This window comes from Homarus americanus, unplaced genomic scaffold (genome assembly GCF_018991925.1).
Source record: "Homarus americanus isolate GMGI-L3 unplaced genomic scaffold, GMGI_Hamer_2.0 scaffold32929, whole genome shotgun sequence".
NCBI lineage: Eukaryota > Metazoa > Arthropoda > Malacostraca > Decapoda > Nephropidae > Homarus > Homarus americanus.
The window spans coordinates 19,655,762-19,677,478 of record NW_024737097.1 but is presented as its reverse complement, the minus strand read 5'-3'; the positions used below and the strand labels follow the sequence as shown (position 1 = coordinate 19,677,478).

The following is a 21,717-nucleotide window of genomic DNA, read 5'->3' as shown; positions in this document are numbered from 1 at the left end:
ATCAGAATTTTTTTTATTAAAACTGTGACAGTCTACCCTCAAGTATGTTCCTTATTAACAAAGTAATATAGCACGGACTTCAGGGTAGACTTGCATTTTTAATAAATTTTTCTGATTATTTGTAAGAGGATTTTCCAATTAATATTTATTTGAGTGTGTGTGTGTGTGTGTGTCTACACACAAACACATATTTACAATATACAGTACAAGTAAAAGAAATAATTGTCCCAAGGGGAAACACATAAAGGGAATATATGTACATTTCTTTGTACACAAGTAAAAATGTAACACCCCCCGGTCTGCAAATGCTATTCGCGGATTTGACGATTAGCGGCCATTTTGAGAACCCAACCCCAGTGAATTTGGAATTTGGGGGGCCCCCTGTACTACATATAACAAAATAAATACAACAATACATAAACATAAAAGGGTTCTCACTGATTTTATTTGTAAAAGTTATGTACAGTATTGCACAAATGAATATCATTGCGTAATACAGTACCCAAATCATTTAAAAACACCTAAAAGTATGGAATTTAACATATCACTTGGGAATCAATGGATTGAAAAGTTTCTTGTTCAATGATGCCATGTTGGAGTGTGTACAGCTTCTTAAAAGTTGTTCTGCCAATAACATTTTTCACTTACTACAAGATTTATTCATTTGCTCAGCAGTTTTGTCATTTTGAAGACTTTGTGAAGGAGTTTCTTTTTCTAATACTGCCATTGCTGCTTGTTTAAGTTCCTTAGGACTCATTACATATAACACTGTTCTTGGTCGTGCTGTAACAGCTTGCTTGCTTTTCTTGTTCGGCTGCACACCACTAGAATCTTCCAGCCACGACGGAACGTGCCGTACCCTTTGTGTCGAATTTTGATCGGGATCCATTGAATACATGTTACACAATTATTTGATAACAATAACTAACAATACTATTACTAACCTCAAACAACACTTAAAGCTTCTAATTATTTCAGGAAAATACTAGTCAGTTATGTATCAAATCTGTATGGAAAAAGACAGGGTTCAGGAGTTGATAGGCAGTGTTAATCTAATTGCACAGCTTATGTATCTAAACTATCAATATATGTATTGTAAGTGCTATGACACTCACTACACAGCAAAATGTTATACTCCAAAAACTGCAAGAAATTACAGACTGACATAATTCTCAAAATATGGAAATTTAAGCCATCAGCACATTTAGTATTAATTTAAACCAGCACTTAATAAATTTCAAAGCTGATATCACATACACACTGTAAATTATCCCTGATCTTTAATTACCATAAAAACACTAAGTCAGTCTCAGCACAGATGTCTACATAAAAATATTTCACAGTACAGTATGTGTACAGTAATATTAAAAGATAGTTCTTTGTATTTTGGTCAACAAATACAGTAATATTTGAAACTCGAGTACCAAATAATAAAAAATACAGTATTTAGATGTTACCATACTCCAAGCTGGATTCTGAGGAGGATGGAGACAGCTGTGGGTACTGCTCGGGAACTGGGTGAAGATAAGGGTTAGGGCGTCGTACTGGAATGCCATAATAATCATCTGTATCCTCTGCTGATGTGTCTCCACCACCCCAGTCTAAACCAGTAGCTGCACGGTCATTTACCAGCTGTTTGAATTCTTGAATGGACTCATTAAGTGACCACAGCTGACAGAGAAGAGACATGTCTAGCTGACGCAGACCAACCTGTACGAAGAATTCAGAAAAAAATTTATAGCATCTGATTCTAATTATTACATACAGTATTCACCCTTTGTCAAAGATTTAAAAAAAATAGGAATATAGTAAACTGAAAAATTAAAAACACTGAAGTGTGACCCCCAAAAGGAAGCTAAGTAGAATACTGTATAGGAAATACCCATTCCCAGTTTCAAATGATTAATGTTCTAGCTGTGAATTTTTCAATTAACATGTGTGGATGATAAATGACAAGGGCCCTAATAAGACCAAACCAGCTGAACCGATGCAACATAGAAAAATACTATGTACTGTACTTTTCTTTCTCATTCATATTGCAGCCAAATCATTGTGTCTTATTTTTAAAAGAAATTACACTACATATACTGTATGCTACTGAAGTGAAAGAACATAATTTTATATTACTAGAAATCAACACATTACGTATGACATTTATACTGTATACTGCTACAGCCGAGAGAGACGAGCATAAGCATTCTCAATAATGTACTCACCCTATATCTCAACATTAAAATTTAAGTAGCGTTGAACTTAGGTATTTAATTTGCCTAATGCCAGGTAATTTATTCAGCTGAGAGAAACACCTACCATTAAGAAAATAAAAGGGTATTATGGATGGTTTATTCCTTAAGGAAGTATTATTTCTACTTTGAAATTCCTTTAAACCAAACTTATTTTACAAATAAGTTCAGTTATGTACTATTATTGATACATTTAGTAACTGGGGTAAATACAAATACTGTATTTTACAGAAACTCACCATCTCCTTTCTCAACACAACCAATTGTGAATCTAATGTGGAAGGTCTGCGTTGCCTGGGAGGACCATGTGCAGGACTTAATCTTGGGTTATTTCCAGTGATTGAGCCAGGAACTGGAGGACTTCCTCTTGGACTGTGAGTTTTATTTCCTGAACTGCATCCACTCTGGTTACGAGGAGAAGTTGAATGGCTCCTAGGCGATGAACGAGGAGAGAATCCCTGAATGGAGCCATTGGCATAATATGGTTCAAATGCACTGGCACCATACCCCACTCCAGAATAATGTGAACGAGCAGATTCCGGGCGAGAGTCCATACGTGATTCAGTGCGGGAATCAGCTCTTACAGGTGGACTGTAACGTTCAGTGTTAGGTTTGACTGGTGGACTGTATCGTTCTACTCCAACACCACTGCCACTTCCTCCGCTGCCACCACCACCACTACTGCCATCTCGTCTACCAGCAAAATTAATAAGACCACTCAGACTTTTTGGTAGAGGAGGGAGTCCTTGAATTGTTGTCATCTTCACAACTTTATTGACTGATCAACAGTTTGGTAGCAAGAAGCAAAATTATCTTTTATTTTTGTGTGAACTGAAAAGTACTGTATGTACTGTATTCTATCTTCTTATCGCTGCTAATTACAACTCCTGAACCCTGCCACAATAGAAAATCAGAGATTACTCATATTTACACAACAGTCTCCATCACTTTCAATTACTGTTCTTTTAATCATGTCTTTTAAATTCTTGCTCTCCACTGAAATCATTATCTGACTACTGTACAGTAAATATATATACAGTACTGTATATATTTTATATTTACTTGCAGTATTTTCTAGAATCTGGAGAAAACAAAATATTAGAAATTAGAAACTTAGGTGTACGATTATCTCCACAAGTCAATGCTACAGTACAGTACTGTCCACTTAAAGAGCCTTTTACACTGGTGAGTAACTTTCACCTCAAAATAAACTCTATACAGTACAGTGCTCAACAGATAGAAGTAAATACAGTTCATTATAACATAAGTCTAATGGGCCTTGAGGCATTCACTTAGGGAAAGAAGCCATTTATTTACCATTTTGGATTATGGCAGACTTTTGTTTATGTGGACCTTTTAAAACACTACAGTACAGTACATCTAAACTTAAGGAGGAAAAGAAGGTAAGATATTACCAAGTCATAAAAATTGCTTCTTTCACATTTAAGGGTCTTACAAAAAAGAAGACAATATATTAATGGTACAGTACAAATGAAGTACAATTACATGACTTAGAACCCACAGGGGAACATGCAACAAAGAGAGCCATTTGGGTAGAAATACTGATTAATTACCAGGGTATTTGCTTTTATGAATATCAAGCTCCTTGCAAAAATTTCACTGAGTTTCATGTAATGAACGGAAGCCAAGGATGGAATGTACCAATGGAGGCACGAAGGTATTCTACATGCTTGTGGTTGAAGACAGAGAAAAAAAAAGCTAAGTGATACAGTACATGCCAATGTTAATATTCAAGACAATATGTCTGTATTGCCATACATGGACTGTGACATAAGGATGTGCTCATTTACTGGTAGTAGTCCAGGTTAAAGTTCATCGACATTAAAAAAAAAAAAATATTGAAGACATCTCACACTTCCAGGCTCGGTATAAATCTCTTGTAAAAACTATGAAAAAGGTACAGAGCTGCAAAAATGTAGGGGCCTACTAACTACGTGAAACTTATGCAAAGTCAAGAGACCCCTCAACTGAATTTACTTTAAAATGCCTATCTAGGAATCATGAAAAAAAAAAGGTTCCTTTTCCTTTATTTGGGAGGAATTAAGCAAATAACTCGTGATCCAATACAATGCTATACATTATGCAAATTCAAGGGGGTTTAGAATATAATTAGTGAAAAGTATACGGTTATACTGGATAACTTATACTGTACAGTAATCATTTATGGGAAATAAGATGAAACTAAAGGTTAAAAGACAAATGGCAGGCACCATCAATTGCAAAATATATAAATTATGGCCTCAACACTTAAAACAGCATCGCATCAACTCCGTACACTTAATCACATTGGGTTTACTCATATTTAAATACATTATATCTTAACATGCGCCCAACCCCCATTCCCCCAAAAGTACGGTACCACATTTACTGTTACAATAGTTTGAAGCTGGCATCCTATTGATGATCTCTCATTTGAACTTCTGCCTCCCCCACTAAAATTCAGGTTTCCAAAATGTGTGCCCACCTGCCTTGAAATGTTTTCAAGGCAAAATTACAAACTATATTGTAATGAAGACTCACTTTGTTTCCAGTTTTGAAATGTAGATCTAGTATTTTCAACTTATATTATTTGTGGTAGCCAATTTGTAGGCTATGGCGAACAGCACCTAAAAATTTTCATGTACAGTAAATTATATTTTCTTGAAAATTGTAAGTCACATAAAGCTGGCAAAAAAGAAAAAAGAGGGAGGGGGAGAGTCGCCCCTTCTTGCGCCCCCCCCCCCCATGTGAAGAGGTTTGAAGGTAGCACGCAAAGTATATTTTTTGAGAGACTGGCAACATTTCTATAATAGTTGAAGAATGTGGCGGGCCAGTAACCTCATCGATGTGAACCACAACTCAATATGCACCCCCACCCCTCCCAACTATGCCTTCTAAATCAAGTCTCCTTCCACTAATTTATCTTTAAATTCACATTTCAGTACTGTAATGCCATCTCTGTACCATCCATTTGTAACATTAGTTAATTAAATAATATCAACCGATATTTTCTTAGCCTTAAAAAAAGCAAACTTCGGCCAGTACTGTATTGATTATATACACTGTATACCAAATTTGACTATCTCTTAAAACATGTACAGTACTATAGGCTAGATTAATATGCAAATTGTGAGGAACTTCTTTGCTCAGTTTAATGTGGCAATAACACTCCCCCCCCCACCGTTTTTCCAGCAATTTTGCTGCGTAGCCTACGGTCTATTGGCGACACTTTTAAAAAGGAACTTTCCATTGGTCCTTTTCAAAACTGAATAGGTTAGAATGGGTTAACCCTTTAGGTGCGTAATTAAATTTCGCGCCGGTTCCTGAAAAGTGTCAATTATCCTGCCAAAAATGAATTTCATATAATCACATTTTCTATATGTTTTTCCTAGAGAACTTTTAGTATATTTTCCAAATCTGGAACAAAAATTCACATATGTGTGCAAATTTTAGAGAAAAAATGACATTTATACCCAAAAATGCAGGAAATTGGTATAAATCAATGTCTGGTATATGGCAAATAAATTTAATCAATTTGGTTACTAAACAGCAAATTTAGATATGTATTACATATTCAGATAATATCAAACAAAATAGTACAAAAATAAGCTATATTGCATTCAGGAAATACTCCTATACCTCAATACATAATATGTCCGCATGTCGTCTCATTTGGGGAAGTTTTTTCAAGGCCGTGGGATATCCCCGCTTGTCGCATTTAATTAATATAATATTTTGGGCGGGTTTACCCGCATGCCGCATCCAAAGGGTTAAATTGATTTATTTTAAGTTAAAACTCTTCACGAATAAACTGAGGACACTTATACCATTAAATAAGACCTCGACTGAGCTTCAAAACCCAAAGATCCCAGTGATGTCGTTATAAACCCCACCTAACATCTATCTTGTAACCATACTACTGTAAATAAGTGCTTTGTCGGCAGCATGCTTCCAAACCATTATATGTACTATATACATCAAAGTTCAGAACTGTAGCCAGTTCAAACATATGATTCGTTTATCAGTAACCAAATTCCCAACCATGCCACTGCACGGGCAATTAATAACAAACAATTTAAAGTAAATTTATAGTACAGGACCTATATAATGTTTTTGTGTTTAATGATAATTTCAGACATAAGATATTTTTCTGTCATTTTTCACAATTTTAATTCAAAACAGAGATATCGTAAACTGAAAATCAGAAAATTACTAGAAAAGCTATTATTGCATTTGTTGTCACCAACCGAATCGTCTTGTTTTTGTCTGAAATTATCATTACACAAAAAATATCTCTGATATGGCCTCTATTATAAATTTACCCAATTTAAAATCGAAAATTAACGTTTAAAAACCAACTTTCTTCGAAGGAAAGGTATCACAATCTGAAGAAATAAAATAACCCTATGTACGACACACTTTTTTGTGACCGTATTTGATTATCTATACTGTATTAAAAGAGTAAGCAAGAACCTGAGACTGTGTGCAAAATAACAAAAAGAAAGGGAGAACCAAAGCAGTAGCAACAAGAATGGTAGGAATAACAGCATATGCAGAGATGGGAACAAGGTGGACGGTTACAACAGTATTATAGTGACAACACATGCTGCACCAGCTGACACCTTTCACTGTTCCCTCATGTTACCACACTCCACATCACACTAAGGTCACACACACCACATGCACAACACTTCTCTTGGTACCTCGAATAACACTACGATCCGGCATTTTTTTTTTAAAGTAATTACGCCCAATGAGTAGAAAGCTCAAGACACGAAGGGACAAGACAATCTCATTTAGCAACCATAAAAATCATATGATATTCAGTCAATTTAATCAAGGACAGCTGACAAAAGCCATGAGTGGCTTGTTTCCAGTAATCCTTATGCCAGCAGCATCTGGTGTTCTTAGGGCCAGATGGTCATCCATTTATGTCAAGCATTAATTATGCATTAGTGGCAAAGGAGACGACTCACCAAACCTCCAAGGACAAGAACTCAAGCCACCAAGGATAAGAACTCACTAATTGTATTATGATACACGTCTTCAGCTCCAACGTCTAATAGGTAAGTAGGACGTGGAACCTTGAATGGAAACCATGGGAGGGGCTCTTGGGAGAGGCTAAACCTGAGTTAAGGATGGGGTTGAAGTGAGCGGGAGGAGGGGTTGGAAACATTGTTGTGGTGTGGGGTTGTTGGCGAAGAAATGAAGTACCGGACGGGATGCAGTTTAAGGCGGGCGGGGAGGAACCTGGTGGTGGTGATAGACTTAAAGTGATGAGGGGTTGGGACATAGTGACAGGGCAGAGTCAAACAGGCTAAGTAATCATGTGTCGAGGTTAAGGTCATAGCCAAAATGTCCATATAATATTTCAACACTGCCTTCACCTCCACATACGTGTGTACGGTACTATATTCTACTTTGTATTATCGTCGGAGACTGGTTTCAGTACTTATAGGTTTGTTAGTGTGGCTTACATGAATATTTGAGCTCTTTCTAAATACTGTAGAATACATCAAAGTACTTAATGACTTCAAAATCATAACTCAATAGACAACATACAGTACATACAGCTAGACCCCGACTTACGACGGGGTTAGGGACCCAAATCCAGGTAGTAAGTCCGAATGGTCGTAAGTCCGACATAGATAAAAAATCTACAATGAAATACAGTACAGTAAAAGTAATAAATAATGAGGAATGGATACAGTACAGTGAAAGTAATAAATAATGAGGAATGGATACAGTGTGACTGAGCACTTACCTTTAACGTAGTCAGCTGAATGCACATGGGGCCCCCATAATTTTCTAATTATACATGGCGACTACATTAACTGGAAACGTTTCGGTATAGAAAATGCGTGAGTCATTTGAAGAAAAGAAGGAAAAAAAATGGTCACAACTGCGGCGGTCGTAAGTCCCGACGGTCGTAAGTCGAAGCAGTCGTAAGTCGGGGTCTAGCTGTATATTGTTTCTCACTCTTGATCTTTTTTTTTTTCATTTTTTTATTTTTTTATCATTACTGTATTACATTTTCGCCCCCCAGGCCCCGATGTGGGTCAGTAACCTGTGCCCCGGTGGGCTAATACCCGTAAAAACCCAGTCATCCCGAGGGTTTGGGGGCTCACGCTCTCTCGGTTAGTAATTATAGTTCAAATGCAACACATAAACTAGTAAAAGAAGGCTGTGCTGAATGGAAGCATTTTAATGAAAGACTAAAATCTCAATAGTAATCAAATGAACACAAGACTTCGTAATCGGTTCTAACAAGTATTATAGCTGAACATAATTTTGCTTTTGACAAGTTATTGAGTGTTATTGCAAGCGGTACTGAGTATGAAGACACATAAACAAACAATATGTTAGGCTGTAAGTCATGTCATGTTTATTGGGTGTGTCTGCCCGTATACAGTATATATATAGTGTTGAGATGGAGGCAGATGAGAGACCCAGAGTAGGTTGAGGTGTTGGGTGGTGTAAGGGGAGCTTGTTTGCGTATAACACACCTGACGCAGCGAGTCTGAATAGCCGGCCTGGACACGTGATGCCCGGCAGGGCACCGCTTCCTCACTGTAGCTATCCCCATCATAGTGCCAACACCTAACCTGTTTCTCTTGAAGACTTTCAACACGTTGATGTATAATTTTATGGTTGTATCAAGGCTTGAACAAATTAATTTCAAGAATAATTTGCTGCTCAAAACACATATAGTCTACATTCAGTTAAGAAAATACTGGAATAATTATCTAAAAGTAGTCAGCAATTTGCTGTTCAAAACACACACAGTCTACATTCAGTTCAGAAAATACGATAACCTGGTGGATTGCTTAACTTTTCAATATACTTTACTGTAAAATTCTTTTACTCTCCAAGTAAACAGATTCAATAATAATCTTGGACAATTCTGATGACAGATTGACCAGATTTTACTCTTAATCCTAAAAACTAAGTTTATTTATCCAATACAGTACAGTATTAATTATCATAATACAATGCACAGTATATTAACCTATCCAGTGTAACAGTAGTACCGGCTTTTCTGCTGGAGTAATCTTTTCGTTTTGTTATCTCCTTGTTAAAAAATATTGTCAAAAATTCATACAGTACAGTAATTATATTATACTGCGCAACAGTGGTCTCCATATTTGAAAAGGAACATCATCATATCAGAAAAAATTCAAACAGCAAAACTGAGCTGATATTTTAAGATAGAAAAGGACATAGACAACCTTAATTATAATACTGTACCTTCTTCAGAATGACAACAGATATACAAGTATTGTACAGTACAACAAGACAATCATATATACTATACAGTAATCCATACAGGAGGAAAGAGCAAAATACCTGACTGTGTAAAGAGTGCCACAAATGTTAATGCATTTAAATGATGCAGTGAATATCTTGCCATGACCAGCTAAATTGTTAATAACACTATTTTACTGTGAGTGTGCTCTGATTGGCTAATCGTCCATTACCGGCAAACAATGCGAGAATTATATGTGACCGTGACTTTTGGCGACATTTGGCATTTATTTTACTGTAACTAGATCATTACTGTGTAGCTATAAACATACCTAACCAAGAGTTGTTCGATTTTGTTCTTTTTTTCCACAGATGTTCTTATCATTAGAAAAGAGGCGACATTTACTAGAACCTAAAAGAACCTGACTTAACCAACCAAATAAACCTACCTAACTTCCTAGCCGGGGGCTGGACCCCCCCCCTGTCATATTAAACATAAAGTACTTATCCAGTCAGAGCGCACTCATGGTAATTTAAATAGTTTTAGTAGGAATTTAGCCGGTCATGGCAAAATTATCTACTACGCTAAATAAATTAAATGACAAACACCAGTAAAGGTTTGTTTGTTATTTATACAGAGGAACATTATACAATAAAATTTCAGATGAGGGTAAATAGCTGATAATTTCCCTTTAACTGTCAAGCACATATTTTGTGCATATATTATCCTTCAATGAACTTTGGCAAGTTATAGTGGTATGTTACAAGTACATGTATGCATATTGAGGTTGATTAAGCTTCCAATTCTTTTTAGTATTTTGGGTAAAGGTGTAGAAAGGGGTGACCACCAGAAGTTGTTTGTTGATTTTCTTTATTTTAGTTAAACATATTGTTTTGATGATTTAAAGTATATTAAAAAAAATAAAAACTTTCTGGTATAATTGTAAGTATTTTTTTAAGATTTTTTTTATTTACTCTATCTCGCTTCATAATTCTCCTCCCGGCGCCATTTTTATTGTTTATCTCGCTGAATCCCTCTTCAAGAGGGATGGTGAACGCTTCCACGAATTCCTCCTCACCATTGCTGACGTATATCAACCTCAATATTAAGGTAAGTTGTTGAACACATAAATTAACACGATAATGCAAAGAACCTGACCTAACAAACCCAAAGGTTCTATGCAATGTCATTTCCATTTTTGTGTTTAATATCAACATATTAGAGTAGAAAAATTTCAACCAATTCGGACAATTCCTTCTGGCAGTAGCCGTTCTACACTTTTTTTTTTGCACCCCATCCTTGTGTAAGGTGAAGCGCAGAAGAGTTTACAGCGCCCAACAGGGAAGCATGCTAAGTTCATGCTTGCCTTATGTCTCATGAGTTAAGGGCGTAGAAGCCTGAAGAGTCAAGGGCGTAGAAGCCTGAAGAGTCAAGGGCGTAGAAGCCTGAAGAGTCAATGGTTTATGTCTAAGCAAGTTATTGGAAGCTCCAACAACTTTCCCTGAATACGAATTCGCAACTTTCGATTTACAGCAGGTACCTACTTTGCTGCTAGGTGAACAGGGACCAAGGGGACTAGGAAGAGTGTGCAAACAACTTTTGCCGGTCAGGGAATTTGTTTGCACACTCTTCCTAGTCCCTTGGTTCCTGTTCACCTAGCAGCACAGTAGGTACCTGCTGTAATCAAAAATTGATTTCGTATTCATGGACAAGTTGTTGGAGCTTCCAATAACTTGCTTAGACATAAACCATTGACTCTTCAGGTTTCTACGCCCTTGACTCTTCAGGCTTCTACGCCCTTAACTCATGAGACATAAGTCATTTCTGGATTTTAGGAGCCACTTAATCAGGTAAACTTGTCACACTGCCGTCCACCACTAAGGTTCTATCAACACTACACTGATCACGTCTCTGAACACTGGTTACACCCTAAAACCCAGTAGGAAACTGGTACAGTATGTGGATCAGAGGTGGTAGATCAAACCGCATAAGTCACACCACAGGTCACAGGTCAAGTCCTACTCAGAACAAATTCGCGGGAAGCAAATGTCGAGCCCCTAGGTAACGAAGGTTTACAATATTTTCATTTTTCCCCATTTGTTCCTGCATATTACGACAACCATTGACTAAAACCTTGACTTCTTGAATTAGTGTGAATGTTATGCACCGTCATAAACTAGTAAATATGTTCGTTCATTTGCAAAAAAGTAAAATTTCGACATTACTCACACATCTCCCTCACACTCCAGTCAGCACCAGTGGTTGTTTACATCTCCTCTCACCGTCCCAACCATAGCATGGAGTCTATGGCTGTACTGTAGAGGTTATACCTGTTAAATTTTTATGTGTTCCGTATTGTGCATTTTGCGCATTGTCAAACAATAAAATAAATTAATAATTTAATTATACAATAAACATACGAATTATATAATATATCGCAAATGGTGACTGGTATATATTGAGGGAGTACATTTGGGACACCTACACTGGAACACTCAGGCTCGATAACTCGCGGGAGGCGGGGCGTGGGAGACGCTTTGAGGGTATTGTTTCTTAATGCTGGAGTGATCTGCTACCTGCTGTTTCTTATAGAGGCTGGAGGACTATATTCTTATTTTTTAACACAACCTAGCATACATACTAAGTATAACAAACAGGGCGACTAAATTTTGCCGATTTAACCTATATTTGTCTTGATACTTGATTTAATTGAAAAAAATAAAATTTTCAATTAGATCGAAAACTATATTTGTTTTGAAATTGGAAATAACATAAAGATTTCATTAACGACATTATAATAGAAAAATAAATAAAAAGGCATCTTAAACTGGAAGGTGTAGCGTACAGTATGTGGCCAGTGGTCGATTCTCTTTATGGTTGTCTATTATCTCTTTGTATGGGCTCATATACGTACGTACATGTAAGATATCTCACTCAGGATTGAGGTAGGATAAAAACTCACAATGCGTTTTCTGTATATATATTATTGTACAGTGCAGTACTAAGGAGTTACTAGGTGGTGAGTAGTTTGCTCAGAGGTCCTGTTGGGCGAGGAGCTGATTGGTGAGGCGCTGGTCCAGACGGTCGTGTAGAATGACCTCTCCTGCCAGCCTGTCCCGTATTTATGTGATTCTGCCGCATGAGGAATCGAGGCGCGCATAGTGCGAGTCAAATCACGGGGGGAGAACGCGAAAGGTGTGAAACTCTCTGATCCTGAGCTTGAGGTGGAAGGTCAAGACTAGGTCGGCGGTCGTACCACTGTGGGGTTATGTGATGTTGGTTTACACTCAGGATGGGTTGGAGAAAGGAAACTCACAATGTGCTCTCTGTATACATGTTGTATTGGATGTACAATGCAGCTTGGTGCTGGGAAGGCAGCATGGTTACAAGTGTGATGTAGAGAGAGCTGGTTGGTGAGGGTGCTCAGAGGAGGACAGCTTGTGGGTCGCCAAGCTCGCCGGCGGGAGCGAGGACCGCCAGGCAGGCGGAGGAGGAGGAGGTGTTGCTGGCTGGTTGGTGTAGGTAGAAAGAGAGATCACCACGAGGTCAGGTCTTAAATAGCGGGGGTTGGCGTGGCTTAGTTGCCCCCGCTCCGTGGGCGGCGCTGGTTGACCTAGACCACGAGGCATACACAGGGGAATTCGTGGGGTCGGCTATGCAGCGACAAACAGCGTTTGTAGGGGAGAAATCCACTACAATAATCCCTCCTTCCCTCCAGGCAGTGTAGGAGACCTGTTGTCTGCAGGGTTGCATAGCACATGTGAGGCAGAACGGGCGGTGCATGCCTCATGTGAGACAACGGCGATGGCGTGGAAGAGCCGGTCGCTGGAGACAACTGTCTAGATACACAATATTTGTGGGAGTAGAGAGGGAGAAAAAGGGTGTGTGGAGGCGATGAAAGTTGTGCTTCCCTCACGTCAGGTACAGAGTCGTCAGATGCGCCTGCTGGGGTGTGTGGGCCTGGGTCAGGAACAAGGGCTGTGTCAGCAGAAGCGGATGAGGGCTCGTGACAGCAGCTGGGTCCACGACAGCAGCAGGGTGCAGGACAGTAGCAGGGAGTACCTGAGGGAGAAAAGAGGGGTGTGTGGGTCCGCACTCAGGAGCATGGGCCGCGTCAGAAGCGGCAGGGGGTACTGCTGGGCCGGGGCGGCGTCTGAGGCAGGACGGGTGTGTTGGCCCGCGTCAGGAGCAGGGGCCGCATCAGGGGCGGCAGGGGGTACTGCTGGGCCGGGGGCGGCGTCTGAGGCAGGACGGGTGTGCTGGGGTCGGTAGGACGTGGCGCTTGGGGCAAGAAGAGGAGCTGGTGTCTGCTTAGAGAAGCAGTGCTGCTCTAGGGTGTCTAACGTGCGGTTTAGAGACAGTAGCTGTAGAGCCGATGAGAGCTTCCTCTGGGTGGATAAGCCAGTCTTCCATGTTGCTTGAAGACTGGGAGAGTGATCGGTTTCTCCTCCATCCTGTGTGAGTGCGAATCTCCGGGAGTCACCATTTGTGGGGTAATGATATGTTTGGTTCACTCAGGATGGGATGGAGAAAGGAAACTCACAATGTGCTCTCTGTATACATGTTGTATTGGATGTACAGTGCAGCTTGGTGCTGGGAAGGCAGCATGGTTACAAGCGTGATGTAGAGAAAGCTGGTTGGTGAGGGTGCTCAGAGGAGGACAGCTTGTGGGTCGCCATGCTCGCCGGCGGGAGCGAGGACCGCCAGGCAGGCGGAGGAGGAGGAGGTGTTGCTGGCTGGTTGGTGTAGGTAGAAAGAGAGAGATCACCACGAGGTCAGGTCTTAAATAGCGGGGGTTGGCGTGGCTTAGTAGTTGACCCCTGCTCCGTGGGCGGCACTGGTTGACCTAGACCACGAGGCATACACTGAGGAATTCGTGGGGTCGGCTATGCAGCGACAAACAGCGTTTGTAGGGGAGAAATCCACTACAGTACAATGCAGCTTGGTGCTAGGGAGAAGGCAGCATGGTTAGTGGTTACAAGCGTGAGTAGAGAGAGCTGGTTGGGGAGCGTGCTCAGAGGTGTTGCTTGCTACGGCTGTAGGTAGAAGAAGGGGTAGGTCATGGCCATGTGAGGTCTTTTATAGCGGGGGTAGGCGTGACTTGATGGTAGACCTCGGCTTTGTTCGGCGGCGCTGGTTACCGACCTAGACCACGAGGCGAAAGCTGGGGAATTCGAAGAGGGTCGGCTGGTCAGCGACAAAAGGTGGAAGATCTTTAAGTATACTGTACAGAGATTTTGAACAAAATTATTTTTTTTTCTCAGAATATTACAAGATATAATGTACCTCCTGAATATTTTGGGGGGTTGAAAAATTAATTTTGTTCAGAATCTCAGTACAGTACAGGTCATCCTCTACACTAAATAATTGGTTAATCTTTCTGGGCCTTAACCAAAAATATCTGTAATAACTTCTGCACTCCCTCTTTTCCAACCTGATAACTCTATAGCCAACACTCCTGATAAAGCCAATCTCTTTGGCACCTTATTCTCCCCAAACTCCACCTTTGACGATTCCAACTCTACCCCTCCTACTCCTGCTCCTCCTACTAAACCTATGCACTTTCCTATAATCTCCAATTGTAAGGTTGCTGTTGTGTTATCCAATCTGGATGTGAGTAAGGCACATGGAGTGTGCCGAGGTTCTGGCCCCTGCACTTGCTCACCTCTTTTGCCTCAAAACCCAAACTTTCCATTCTTCTTGGAAGCATGCCTTGGTTCAGCCCATCCCTAAGAAGGATGCTCATTCTAATTCCTTTAACTATTGCTCCATTGCCCTAACTTCATCCCTCTCTAAGATTTTTTAAACTATCTTAAACTCTCATTTTCTTTGTCACTTGAATCCCTTTCTCTTTTGTCGGATCACCACTATGGTTTCCGCTAGGTGAGGTCTACTGGTGATCTGCTCTCCTACTGCACGCACCTTTGGTCATCCTCTCTTAGGGATTATGGGGCAACCTTTGTTGTGACCCTCAACATCTCCAAACTTCCTTCTTTTGGTTTCTCTGCTCCACTCTGTTCTCATATCTCGCTTCCTTGAGAACCGAACCATGGCAGTTGTTGTTGAGTGATCACTCTCTTGCTCTTTCTCTTACCAATACAGGAGTGGTATTCCACAGGGTTCTATTCTTTCACTTACTCTCTTCCTTCTTTTTATCAATGATTTACTTAAAAATACTACTAATTCTATCTATTCTTACACTGATAAATCTACTCTTCACTCTTCTCATTTTCCCTTCCCTCTAATTCTCAAACTAGATTTGTTTCTAGAGCTGATATCGTTTCTTCTATCAATGTGGATCTGTGCAACATATCTGAATGCTGAGTAAGAAATTTGCTCAAATTCAACAGTAAGAAAAAGCCTTTTTTTTTAAAAGCCTGTTTTTGTGATATAGTCCAGAATGCGACGTCTAGCTTTATACCTAGGTATGTAAATGTCTAGCATTAACTCGCCAGGCCAACTTACAGGCAATTAAAACATCTAATAATTACTTAAAACATAATATTAGGACACGTCGCTACCTGGCATTTATTTTGATCTCCGACCAATCACATTTCAGGACACAACCATTTTGCCATATTCTAAAATAGATACGCTCGGTAGGCCTCGCCATTTCTTCTAATATGTCATGGAAGCCACACATCCACGCCATAGCTAAAGCTGCCTCCCAAAAGCTGGGAATGTTGTACAGATGCCGTAGCTACTACACTCCTGAGCAATTTTTAGGTTTATAAGGGATTCATTCATCGTAACTTGGAGTACAAACTGCTCTCATATCTGGGGTGACTCTTCTGGAATCAAAGGGTTTTTGTCTTATTAACTCTCCTCCTTTAGTCAATATTCTCTCTTCCTTTTCTCTTTGCTGCAGTGTTGCTTCACTCTGTTTTACAGGTACAGTACTTTAAGGGGCAATATTCAGTGAATTTGGCATTCTGTGTATGCCGACAAGGCAGTGAGCTTATAACACTTGTCTTGTGTCGGTCACACCAGAATAACCGTTTATAGTACATCCTTCTTTCCTCACACAGCCAAACTGTGGAATTCTTTGCCTTCATTTGTTTCCATCCTCATACAATGTCTCACTTCAAAAAGCTGGTTTTCCTGCATCTTCATGGTGTACATTAAAATACTCTTGATCTCTATTTTTTATATTTTTATTCTTATCTCCCCCCCCCCCCCAAGCTCCATTGTGGGTGGATGACCTGTACTTGGATAGGCTATTCCCCCTCATATATCTTGGGTACTATTCAGACAATTAATTACAACAATTTCAACATTTCAACCACTGATCCTTAATCAATGTGTCGATGACGACCTATACTGAGATTTTGAGCGAAATTAAGTTTGTTCAAAATCTTCGTACTGTAAAGGTTGTTTTCGGCCTGCAAATTATGAATCTTTGGTCAAAAAGTTGAAATTCTGTTTATTAAGTGATATCATATAAATCAGTATAATGTATTATCAAAACTTCATACTTTTGGGGAGTACTACTAAGAAATACGTAACTATATAAATTTCAATATTTTAATCACAGATCCTTAAGAATACTTAGATCAAAATACTGTACTATACTTTTCTTTTGGAATTGGAATTTAAGCAGGTTAACTCATTAAGTACAGTGCTGTACTTCCAGAGGAACACCAAAAAGCCACCTTGGAGACCCATAGTTAGCGAGTAATTAACTTTGAAAATATGTCATTAAATTCTTCCAAGATGAAAATTTAGTGATACAGAACAGTACTGTATTTGAGATAATTTTGGTATTTTCGTCTACCTTCTTGTGATGACATATTCAATATGTTGTTAATTATTTTAAGACTCATTAACACTAATTACTTGAATTATAAAATTCTGAATCCAGATCCTTAAACACCAGGTGATAATAGTACCTGTGTATAAAATTTGAACAAAATCTAAATTTTTATCTAATATGCTGTTAATTTTTCAGCAAAATATTTTTTTCTGGAAGGTGAGAACTAACATGTCAAAAGGGTAAAGTTATTCTTTTTAACTGAAAAAAATGTATATAAAGGTGATTTAAAACCTATGTACACAGCATATTTGACTTTTTAAATACAGTACAGGGGCCCCCGGGTTATGAATGGGTTCCGTTCCTGACGACGTTCTTAAGTCAGATTTGTACGTAAGTCTGAACACATGCTATATGCAGGCCGTACTTACAGAACAATATTTAAAATCCCACTACAGTATATCATAGCCTAAGTCCTTAAATATATCTAAAATCACTTAATTTAAAACAAAAGAAGAAATAGAATGACAAAATACAGAAAATTAAAGTAAAAAATAAGTCATCAGGTAAATAAAGTACTGTAAATTTCAAGTTTAACCCCATTTGTATCAGTGGATGTTCAGCTTAATTTGTAGATTTTTAAAAAGTGAATTAAACAATATGAATTTGGAATGAATCTGAAATAACCAAGCGGTTCCAAAAAGTCGATTATTATTATAGGAATATATTATGAAATAGATTAAGATGAATGAATTAGATGAATGTGAATTATATTAATATGCTGTACAAAACATGTTTGGTGTGTAGCCACAGAGAGAAGGTGGCAGAGGAGGGAAGGAGGACAAATCACCACCAATTATTTGGCAGCTAGTGATCCTTTTATAACAACAGAATGCAGTTCACTATAATTCCCATATTATTAAGGTTTATTTGATGCAGAGTTAATAAAACATTATAAAAAAATAATTAATTTTCCCCCCAAAATCCCAAACTCAATCCCAGATGAGCTATTGCGCCACAGTATATTTTCAGTCTCTTGTTTACAGAGCGGTAACAGATGAACGGTCCCGCTCCCTAATAATGTTGCCGGCACTCACCAGCTCTCAAGCACCGCTGTTGTTGTCACTACCAAAGAAGTTCGGTGCTTACCAATGGATCTGTCTTGAGCACTTAGTAAATAATATTGTAGCGTATTTATCAGAACTTAATACAGGTGCACCCCCTTAATCGACGCATATATGGACTGTGAAAAGTCGTTGGATAGTGAATCAATGGTTACCGAAGTATATAATCCCATAGGATTATAAAAAAAATCAGGGGATTAGGGACCGGCCAACCCCCCAAAACTCCCATGTACCCTTGATATATCTCTATTTTAGTTTTCCAACAAACTTGCTATTTTTCAGCAAAATGAAAACCAAGTTAACTAATGTGTTTAAATGTAAAACTTATTCTATATTACTGAAATATTACCTTATACTGTACCTGGCTTTTGAGCATGAATGGTCAAGATTTAAATTTTGTTAAAATTTTATACAATGGTACTACAGTACTCAACATACTGGTTAAGAATGTGTTGAAAATTTTCTAATTTGAATAATTAGTTTTATTTAATGATCCCTGACTTAATTACAAATGATTTAGAATATTTTAACCCCTTCACTACAAGATGGCCAGTTTTAATACTCTTGGGGTTTTCTTATGCAATATTGCGTATGATGTAATTACATACGCAAATTTGCATATGAAATAAAATTAATAGTTTTATGTATGAATGCTAGATACGCAAGACGCACATCTGGCAATGTCGGAGCGTTCCGACAACTGTGTAGACAGCCCACCAATGTTATGTTACCACACCAGTCTCCCTTTTCTTGCAGCTTGTGCCGATTTCTCGTTCATTACAGTGATCTAATTTATTCCTAACAGTGTTGAGAGTTATGAACCATGCCTCGTGTTGTTGACAAAGGTGGAGGGGAGGGAAGACATAAAAAGTGCAAGGAGATTGCACCACGTGCCTTATACTTGCACTTACGTATACTGTAGAAATAAATATTTTATTGTGATTACGTACTTGTGTAAAACTGTTTGTAGATAATTTATTTACAATGCTGATGAAACAAATTCCGCCTTTTTATCTCAATAAGCATATGTAATATCTCTTGTGTAGCACAGTCAAGTGCAGTGAGGTGAGTAACAAACTAGATCCCTAGTATCTCGTGGGAGAGCGCCTACTCAAACTTAAGTGTTAATATTTTGTTTGGCTAACACCAGACTATTTTATTCTGCAGAGGGTGCCCTGTACACAAGGGGTTAAAAACCCACTTATTCTACATGAATTTTGGCTAACTTTTCCATTTATTTCATGAGTGGATATTTGCTTGTACACGTAGTCGTCGTTTAGCAATCGTTTATTCAGTGATATTTCTTTTTAAAAATTTAAAAACACTATGTTATTTAACGATTTACAATTTTCTGTATATCAATCTTCGACTCGGTGGGAAAAATTTGGGAGGGAAGTTGGAAAACTGGCGATTCTGTGCTCCACATGTCATCATTACAATATTGTAATGTAACTTACAAATAAAGAAAATACTATACTGTACTGTATACAGTACAGTATTTTATAGTTTTATAGTACAGTGCACTATTAAACTATAAAATGATGAGCATGGGTGTGAATGTGTGGGAAGTGAAGGTCTGTACAGTAGGGTCAGGATATATCGCAACTTTTTATAACAATCTTTTTATATAGTGACTGCCAAAATTATCGACATTTTCCAATATATATAGATACATTTATTTATTTTGCGAGGGAAATATATTAAATGTACCGCCATGGCAAACAAATGTGTTATTTGCTCACCAGAGGCGCCACCATGGCTGCTCACCCACACTCGCCCGCTCAGTCTTTCTGAGTGAGTGACAAATAAGCAACTGACTCTTCTGCAGATTATGACTTCTAAGGCGAGTGTAAATGGATTGCTAGCGACATGAAAAGTAAAGTGAAGTAAATGGAAAGCTTAATTGAAAAGATTTAATACTGTAACTAATATTTTTGGTTTGTTTGTTTATGTAGGTGTGGCATTGTCAAGTAGGGGTGGCAGTGTAGCGTCTGTTGCCGAGTCTGGTGTTCCTGGGATGGTGCGTCAGCTGCAGCCTGTTGTTCCCGAGTCTAGTGTTCATTGGTGCTTTAGTTAGTAAGAAAATTTACTTATGTCAAATTTAGTTACTTTTATTGGCCTCCAGAACCTAACCCAATTTTCCCATTGATTACATGTAATTACATATCGCTATTTAGTATATAGCGAACATCGTTGGATCTTATCTCACGATATATCCCGACCCTACTGTATTGAGGCAGTGACTGTGGCCAGCTCCACTCTTTCTCCCCCCTATGTGACATCACAGCATACAGTTAACAGCCATACAGGTAACAGCCACACACGTCTCATGAGTCAGCTTGGTGACTGCCCGGATGAACTATGTCACATGTACAGTGGTCCCTCTGTTAACGAACACAATTTGTTCCAGAAGGTCGCTCGTTAACCAAAAATTTCGTGAACCGAAACCATTGTTTCAATGGGATTTTGGGTAATTGGTTCCAGCTCACCGAAAATTACATACAAACTAAAAATAAATGCAGTAAAGTACAATTACTTTGAGGTGTGTATGTAGAAGGCTCCTGGTTGATGATGATGATGATGGGAATTAGAAGTGGGGGTGGAGGAGAAGGGAGAAGAGAAGGAAGTGGGGGTGGAAGAGAAATCACCCCATGCTTGATGCGTCATTTCACCCATAAAGTTTTAAATTCACTAGGTGTAATTCAAGATTATTTTCTTTAAATCAACACTGCACTGCACTATATATTGTCAATATGTTAAATAAATTTCAGAATGACCAATAATTGTACTGTAAAAACGTAAAGATATAGTTTATGTTCAAGAGAGCCACAAGCAAGATGTTACCTCCACTGACCAGAGATACAAACTGACGCCTTGGTGGGTAAGTCAAGTGGCTGATTGGCACACTAAAAACTAGTTTCCTGTACTCCAATTATGTTAAATAAGTTACAAAATGACTAAAAATTTTAATATAAAACTTGGAAAATTATTGAATAGTACAACCTTCTTGATATTTACTCAAATGAGAACGATTTTAAGCCCTGGAACCGATTACTGTATTGGCGGACTAATATTCCAGCTGGTGAGCAAGCGAAAACATGTTGACATGATTTAATAAGAATTTAGTTAACCGAATTTTTGTTCGTTAACCGAATTGAAGATTCTTATGGAAGGTAATTCGTTAACCGAGGGATCACTGTATACTTTACCAGTAAATGTGAGAAACAAATAAAGGTAAATAAAAAAAAAAAATAAAAAATATATTGCATTGCCATTTGGCAATCATTTCACAGGACGAGACAGAGAACAGTCGAGAAATCCCAAGCCACTCCTCGCTCTGTCTGCTGACCACGT

General features: G+C 38.6%; 1 protein-coding gene across 3 annotated transcripts; it reads right to left on the bottom strand.

The window, feature by feature from the left end:
* Nucleotides 1-429: 429 nt before the first annotated feature.
* LOC121873287 lies at nt 430-12,021 on the bottom strand. Of its 3 annotated transcripts, none has more exons than XM_042376747.1 (5): nt 11,975-12,021; nt 11,719-11,804; nt 2,483-2,936; nt 1,458-1,710; nt 430-860 (listed from the first exon to the last, which is right to left on the bottom strand). In XM_042376747.1, exons 3-5 carry the CDS (start codon nt 2,795-2,797, stop codon nt 757-759), a joined length of 672 nt encoding a protein of 223 aa, XP_042232681.1. In that variant the 5' UTR covers nt 2,798-2,936; nt 11,719-11,804; nt 11,975-12,021; the 3' UTR covers nt 430-756. The 3 variants fall into 3 exon arrangements, with proteins under 3 accessions (XP_042232681.1, XP_042232679.1, XP_042232680.1); XM_042376745.1 differs by having other exon boundaries at nt 2,483-3,324; nt 11,975-11,993; XM_042376746.1 differs by having other exon boundaries at nt 2,483-3,137; nt 11,975-11,991.
* Nucleotides 12,022-21,717: the final 9,696 nt, after the last annotated feature.

What these genes read in the sequence shown, in the direction of transcription:
- LOC121873287 (XM_042376745.1), bottom strand. Translation starts at nt 3,004, where the DNA reads ATGACAACAATTCAAGGACTCCCTCCTCTACCAAAAAGTCTGAGTGGT. An exon ending in TTGTGTTGAGAAAGGAGATG is followed by an intron (nt 1,711 to 2,482) that starts GTGAGTTTCTGT and finishes TTCTTCGTACAG; the next exon opens with GTTGGTCTGCGTCAGCTAGA. An exon ending in AGAATCCAGCTTGGAGTATG is followed by an intron (nt 861 to 1,457) that starts GTAACATCTAAA and finishes TTCGACACAAAG; the next exon opens with GGTACGGCACGTTCCGTCGT.